This window comes from Elephantulus edwardii, unplaced genomic scaffold (genome assembly GCF_000299155.1).
Source record: "Elephantulus edwardii isolate Elephantulus edwardi_28Jun2011 unplaced genomic scaffold, EleEdw1.0 scaffold00101, whole genome shotgun sequence".
In the NCBI taxonomy this organism is placed as follows: Eukaryota; Metazoa; Chordata; class Mammalia; order Macroscelidea; family Macroscelididae; genus Elephantulus; species Elephantulus edwardii.
The window spans coordinates 4,131,917-4,139,928 of NW_006399851.1; the positions used below are offsets into that span (position 1 = coordinate 4,131,917).

Genomic DNA, 8,012 nt, shown 5'->3' on the forward strand with positions numbered 1-8,012 from the left:
CTTTTTCACTGAGTTCCCATTTCCATTAATTCTTCTTCCCTGTCCCTTCTGGTCTTCTGAATTTCTGAACTTGTTTGTAGGTAAATGCTTCCCTTTTGGTCTTTAATTGTCAATTATTCTGATGAGTATGTTCCTCTTGAGTGTTATTATTCATTTTATAGGTCTGTTGATTGCTTGGTTAAAAGGTAATTGCTGGGGATAGATTCATTTCCAGGTTGAAGGATACTGAAAGGGTTATAATCTTGGAAGTTCTTCTAGTCTGCATCAGAGCAGGAAGTCTGGTCTTTGTTTATTAGTTTCCATTTGGTCTCACATTTTTCTCCCACTCTATCCAGGACCTACTATTATAGTCTCTATAACAGTAGTTAGTAGTGGAAGCTGGCAACCATCTAGTTCTGTTCTCAAAGTAGGAGAGGCTGAAAATGGAGATGGTCCATTCATTACTCCTTTGAATAGGTTGTTTTCTTTAGCCTTTCATTTTCTTCACTGTTCTTTGCTTCTGACAGGAAGGAACCCATGTTGTTGTTATGAGCCACCCAGTCACCTGCGATTCATAGTGGACTACAGCTCTAAACCCTACTCTATCCTGTGCCAATCTCACAGTCCCTGACACACCTACCCCAATCACCCCAGTCACTGAATCAATCCATTTCATTGAGGGTCTTCCTATCCTTTGCTGTCCCTCCACCCTCCCAAGCATCACGTACCTCTACAAGGACTGGTCCCTCCTTGAAACATGTCCAAAGTATATCAGATGAAGCTTGAGAATTCTTGCCTTTAAGGAGCAGCCTGGCTTTCACCCTCTCCTGAACAAACCTGTTTGTTTTCTTAGCAGTCCATGGTATATTCAATACTCTTCTCCAACATCACAGCTCAAAGGCATCAATTCTCCTTCTATCCTCCGTAGTCATTGTCCAGCTCTCTGATGCATAACAAGTGATTGCAAAGACCATGGCATACATCAGGCATACACCTTAGTCTCTAGACTGACATCATTGCTCTTCAGTACTTTAGAGAGGTCTCTAACTGCAGACTTTACTATCGCAATACATCTCTTAATTTCCTGGCTGCTGGTGCCAAGAGTGTTGACTGTGGAGCCCAGCAAACTAAAAAAGTTAACAATCTCAATCTCTTCACCATCAATCATGATGCTGTCAGTCAGCCCAGTGTTGAGAACCTTTTTTTTTTCTTGATATTGAGCCTCAATAGTTATATCTTTTCTGGACCTATATAATTGTGATTAGTTACTGTTAAATTATTTTGACTTATGGCAACTCCATTTGTATGGAACAGGACTTTTTTCCTAGGGTTTTCAAGACTGAATGATTATAAGAGCATACCTGGGTGGATTTTAATCAGCAACATTTTCTCTAGTAGTGGAGCACCTAACTTTTTGTGCCACCCAAGGAAAACTTGATATAATTAAGACCTTATTATATGAAACCCATACTTGGACCAAGAAGCAGTCCTCAGAACAGAGCAAGCAAACACTGCATGGTTCAAAATCAGGAAACGAGTGTGGCAGGGATGAATCCTGTCCCCTTATCTTTTCAATCTTTATGCAAAACAGATCATTCAGGAAGCAGGGCTTTATGAGGAGGAGTGTGGTATCAAGATTGGAGGAAGACTCATTAACAACCTACGATATGCAGATGACACAACCTTGCTTGCTGAAACTGAAGAAGACCTGAGGCACTTGCTGCAAAAGGTCGAGAACTCTAGTCTTTAATATGGACTGAAGCTCAAAATCAAGATGACAAAGATTCTCACCACTGGGCCAATTGGCATCACCATAATAGATGGAGAAGAGATTGAGTTTGTTAGCAATTACAGCTTGATCGACTCCAATCAGTATTCTTTTTTTTCCCCCAATCAGTATTCTTAACATCAGAAGTCAGGAAATCAAAAGACAAATGCATTGGAAAAAATCTTCTGTCATGGACATCTTCAGACTGCTGAAGAGCAACGATGTCAATCTAGAGACAAAGGTGTGCCTAGTCCAGGCCATGGTCCTCTCAGTTATTTGTTATGATTCAGAGAGTTGGACAATGAATAAGGATGACAGAAGAAGAATGCATACCTTCGAATTGCGGTGCTAGAGAAGAGTCTTGAACATACCATGGACTGCCAAGAAAACAAATCTGTCTGTCTTGGAGAGGGTGAAATCAAGTCTCTCCTTAGAGGGTAGGATTTTGAAGCTCTGTCTCACTTATTTTAGGCACGTGGCCAGGAGAGATTGGTCCTTGGAGAAAGATATCACGCTCAGAAGGGTAAATGGACAGCGCAGGAGAGGAAGACCCCCAATGAGATTAATTGATACAGAAAAAAGGCAATGGGAGTTAGTGTGTTGGAATTAATGAGACTGGCTCAGGACAGGGAAGGTTTCAGAGCTGCTGTACATAGGGTCTCTATGCATCACAGGTGACTCAGTAGCACATAACAACAATAGCATACTATGACAGGTTTGGAAGCAGGAATGGCATCCACTTTCTAAACAACATGCCTCCAGAAACTCTATGAACTTTGATAAATGTCAATGGTTGTAGAGGGGCTTCAGGCCTTTTGTTCAAGGGGTCACTCACTATGAGTCTTGCTCAATTCGAAGGCAATCAACAACAACAAAGGCTCTAAGTAAGAAGATTCATGAGCATTCTGATCAGTGAGAGACTTCAATGCACTTGATCTTCTGTTTTGGGACAAGAAATATCAGTGTTGGGATCAGTCCCAGACCTTGTCATGTGATGTTTGATTAGCAGCACAAAACACTACTGCTAAGCTACCAGAGCTCCTATTTGCATCTTTATTCCTATAAAGATATTGTGGCCATAAATATTAGGAGACATGATGGTGTAGTCATTTAAACACTTGACTTAAATGACTTGGCTTAAACTTGTTGCCACCTTGGCAAAAAGTTGGTATTTTAAATCCATCAGCTGCTGTGTGGGAGAAAAATGTGGCAGTCTGCTTCTGTAATGATTACAGCCTTGGAAACTCTATGGGGGAAGTTTTACTTTGCCCTAAAAGGCCATTGAGTCACAATCAGCTTGATGGTAACAAGTTATAATTATCAGTACAGTGCTTTCTTGAAGCAACTTGACGGTCTGGACTCGGCCTTTTCACTTGTGAGACTGGCCTAAAGTCAGTGGAAAAAAATACGGAATTGCAAGTAGAAACAGAATTGAACAGATTTTAATTAGAATATATGAAGTTGCCTTCTAATAAGTATCTTGAGTAAAATATCTCAGTCACAAAAGGACAGATACTGCATAACACCACTGTTATAAAGCAGGTCAGACATGGAGGGTTGGGAAGAGAATAGGATAAGAGTGGATAGATAATGAAAATTGCATTGGAACAGAAAAAAGAAAGAATTGTTTAAAAGGAATACATGATCAGGCATTATACATACAACAAGAGCCCAGAATAAGAGGTACATTGGGAAGAGGACTGGGAAGGGAGCAGGTAGGTAATTGTGCAACAATGAATCAATATAAAAAAAAAAAGTGAACTGGAGGAGGGGAAAGAGAGGAGAGGAGCTAAAATGTACAACAATGAATGAATGAAAATCTAATTTTCCATAAACTTTAAAATCACAATTAAAATAAAAAAATTTATATGTAAAAAACAATATAATAGGTTGCATGAATCCACAAACTTGGTATCAGAGGAAGGAGTAGTAGATTGAATTATATTGAATGGATTCTTATTTCTCATCTTCCTAATTAGTTGTTATGTACCACCTAGTGGGAATCAACTCGTAGCTGAACACCCAGCCAGTTTTCAGAGACAGCAAACGGCACAGGAAGAGATCACCCATCTTTCTTCTGTAAAACAGGACTATATACAATCCTCCTGGCATAAGAACTAAGGAGTTACACTGCCAAACGAAAGGCAGGCAGTTCGAATCCACCAGCTGCTCTGTGGGAGAAGGACGGGCAGCTCTTCCCATGCAATTTACTGCCTCTGAAAACCCTCTGGTGGGTCAGCTACGAGTTGGTTCTAATTTAGTGACAATGATTGAGGGAGACTTGAAATTAATCCTATAGCAATGGAACCAAGCAATAACTTTACTATTCTTTAAGTTCACTAAGGTTGACTTTTGAAAGCAAGCATATTTTGACAGTGTTTTTTGTTCTCTTCTTTGCAGGTCACTATGTCCATGACATTTGTATCTATGGAAATGGAGACTTGAAGTGGCTAATTGACTCACCCAGCCTGTTCGCTAATAAGTTTGAGCTGAACACTTACCCCCTGACAGTGGAATGCCTAGAACTGAGGCTTCGAGAAAGAACCCTAAATCAGAGTGAAATTGCAATACAGCCCAGCTGGTATTTCTGATTGCTGTAATTCACACCCATTTGGGAAGAAAAGCTTTTCATCATGAAAGAGTTTTGCCTTTTTTGTGTGAACAATTTGAAGACCACGTTATGGTGTTGGGTCCTGGCTACATGATTATGCTTTGAAGTATCCACAGTCTACTGTGAAATACGCAAACAGGATGATTGGTTGGGGCAGTCCTGGCTCTTTAACAATTTGGTGATTTCTTGATATACGCATCTCCCCATTTGCTCTCCTAGAGATCATCATATGAATCTCACTGTCATCAGAACTTTGTACCAGATGTTCAACGTATATGCATGTTCTAATTGAAAGGATTATTGTTTGGGGAAATTTTACTTGGGAAAACAAGAACTGGGTTTCTCTGAAGAGGGAATCTTTTGTTGTTGAACTGCAGCCATACTCTAATACATATAAAAACCTCATGTCTTTACTTGACCACACATAGGCCTAGGGACAGCTTTCTAGGTACTCACAAATCTCCTTTAAATATCTAGATAATAGAATTGAGAACCAAGCTTGTTCCTGAGTTTTGGCACTAATGTCTTGGCTCAGCTTGTGTCTGTTGTTACCATCACTAGCTGCCATCAAGTTGATCCCAACTCATGGAAGCCCCATTATGCAGAGCACTAGCCCCAGAGAGTTTTCTAAGCAGGGACCGTCCAGAAGCAGATCACTAGACCTATCTTCTAAGGCACTAATGAGTGGATTCAAACTGCCAACCTTCAGCAAGAAGATAGACACTCAAGTTTGTGCATAGTAGTATAAATTCATTAACACAGGGTAGGATGTGCTCTAAGACACAAGTCAATGCTTGCTTGCTTCCTTTGGCAAAAGGATTTCTGGGAAACACCACATGTCTCTATTATACCAAGAATTGCTCTGATCCCTTTTCTATAATTTGCCATTGGGAACTGAAAAGACCTTGCAAGAATGAAGATATTTCTAGAAAGAAGTGCTGCTGCATGGACATGGGATAGGAATGGGGTCTCTTAACACATCAGAGTGCATCACTTCCTCTTCTGTGACTCTTTTCCCATTTACCTGAAAAATCTTAGCTGTACAGTGGAGACCCAAATTCTATCTCCAAGGCTTTTAACTAGTTGATAGTAGTCTCCCCATAGCTTTACAAAGCCAGATGCTTCCAGAGATGCCTCAATTTCTGACAGTTCTCAAATATAGATAAGCATCCCTATCACTTTGGCCTTGTCATTAGCCTCTATTCATTCCATCAATGTGCATTCAATAGTCATTCATGAGTGTCCTTTATGCACCAGATCCATGCTGAAACAAGCAAAAGGCAGCCACTGGCCACACAAAATACTTGGTTGTAGTGTCAGCATTGGAAAATCTTCTCTGGAGTATCTTGGTTGTATTTTGAAACATTCATGTCTTAAAGATGATTGCAATATTGGAAATGTAAATTGTGTTATCAGGACAAGGGAAATAAAAGAGAGGAAGAAAGGAGATAAGAAATAAAGCCCATTGTGTCCTGGAAATTGTGGTAGGCCCTTTGTATGTCTCACTCCAGCCTCACAAAAGTCTTGTGAGGTTCCCATCATTGCCCCATTTTACAGATGAAGTAACTGAGGCTTAGAGAGATCGGTAAGCATTAGGAAAACAGATTCCCTGTTTGGGAATTGGAGTTCTCTTACTGGTCTTCTCAGTTCATTATCTGGGGTGGAGTACCGAGAGGAGGTAGAATTAAGCCACGTGTAGTATTCCATAAAAGGCAGAGTTTGAGTGTCCTCTCAGTGTTCACACGGAGTTCTGTCACCTCAGAAAAACAGATGTCAACTTTAGTGTTCCCCTAGTCCATTGAGTTTCTAAATATTTGTTCTTAAAAAAATAATTATTGTAATTAATAACATTTTTCATGGATCTTTTCTTCCACTGTAACTGTTGAATGTTAATCATATTTAAAGGGAATGGTTGAAGTAAAGCAGAAATGTCACTGGGTGGTAAACAATTGAGAGTAAACAGAGAAATCTAAATATAGTAGCTTTTCAACTTACTGAAGAGATAATATCCTGTAAAGAAGAAATGTTTTACACTGGCCCTTTCTCATGCAGAATGAGAAATCTTTCTTGAATATATGTTTACATGTCTGTTGCTGGTTTATCTCTCCCATGTCTTCTTTATGATCATATGTTAAGATAGGGAGACTCCAATGTGTAGGCTGGAGGGTTCCTGCTAGCCTATGGGGCATACCCTGAAACTACTGTATCAGTTTTTGTCTTCAATGATGTTCTGTGTTTTGTTTTCTTGGGAATAAATTAATATATTGTTTTCCATTTTTTGGAATACTGGATATTTTCATTCACTAATTAGTTAAAATCCAGTAAAGGGCATGCATAACAAGATAATTCAAGCATTTCAAAAAACCCCATATATACATATGTATGTGCATATATATGTACACATGTACCTGCATACATATCTCTGAAGAACACCATCCACAGGAAAAGAATTATATTTTCAGAAAATATTAGGAAAGACCAGTTTCATTTTAATTCACTCCAACTATTTTGAAATGTAAAGAAAGAACAGAAAAGAAGGAAATATTTGCTATTTGTTTTTTCCTTTATTGTTGTTGTTCTGTGCCATAAAGTAGCCTGCAACTCATCACGACCCTATGTACAATAGCTCTAAAGTCTGCCCTATCCTGAGCCAATCTCACTGACTCTGACACACCTACTCCCATTGCCCAATCACTGTATCTATCAATCCATCTCATCTGGGGTCTTTCTTTCCTGTGCTATCACTCCACACTTCCGAGAATGATGTTCTTCTCCAAGGATTGGTCTCTCCTGGCCACATGTCCAAAGTATGTAAGATGGAGCTTCAAATCCTATCCTCCAAAGAGAAACTTGGTTTCAAGATATCAAGAGTCAATTTAGGAAAGACATGTTAATAGTACCATAAATGCTGTCAAATGTTAACATTTTTAAGCAGCATTTCTATGCTAAGTTAGTTAAACGAATACTGCCTCTACCAGATTTGACAAAGGATAACAGTGTTATTGTGTACCAAAGAGTCGGAACTGTTACATATCTGACCTTCCAGCTAAGTTTTCAGAGGCAGGCATTTAATCGCAAGGGATGAGATTACCCATCCTTCTCTCTCGGAGCAGCTGGACTGTAAGAACCATGTGCCTTTGGGATTGCAGCACAGCTTCTTATCACTAGGCCGGCAGAACTCTCATTCCTATTACTGTGTGGAAATTATTACATTCCTGGAAATTCTAGACCATAGATTGAGAATAAATCGGTACAATGCTGAAGTTCAATTCACTGTGAATGTCTTAAAACAATATAAGAGGACATTACAAATTATTCCAACTGTATTGAGTCCTAATTCCAATTTTAATAAAATAGTTAATGGCAAAGGTCTGATTTAGAGTTAGTTATACTGTTATCTGATTTCCTGAAATAAAACATACAGTCTCCTGCACAATCACATTTGGTATTTCATTAAGTAGAGATAACTTCTTATCTTCATATGGAGGATTAAAATAATGAAGCAGTAACTACCAAGCAGAACCAATTATAGCAATAAAATATGCTGTATTTAATCACAAAATGTTTAAATGGCTGCAAAATGACTCAAGATTACATTCTCTGGACCTCAAAACTACATGAAAATCCATGAAAAATGATTAATGCATATAATAC

At 39.0% G+C, this 8,012-nt stretch overlaps 1 protein-coding gene across 1 annotated transcript in view; it reads left to right on the top strand.

The window, feature by feature from the left end:
• Positions 1–4,338, top strand: part of GCNT2 (glucosaminyl (N-acetyl) transferase 2, I-branching enzyme (I blood group)) — a 53,177-nt gene extending 48,839 nt beyond the window's left edge. Inside the window, exon 3 of the mRNA XM_006891599.1 lies at positions 4,148–4,338. Within this exon, the coding sequence (XP_006891661.1) occupies positions 4,148–4,338 (191 nt within the window). The remainder of the gene's footprint in view (positions 1–4,147) is intronic.
• Positions 4,339–8,012: the final 3,674 nt, after the last annotated feature.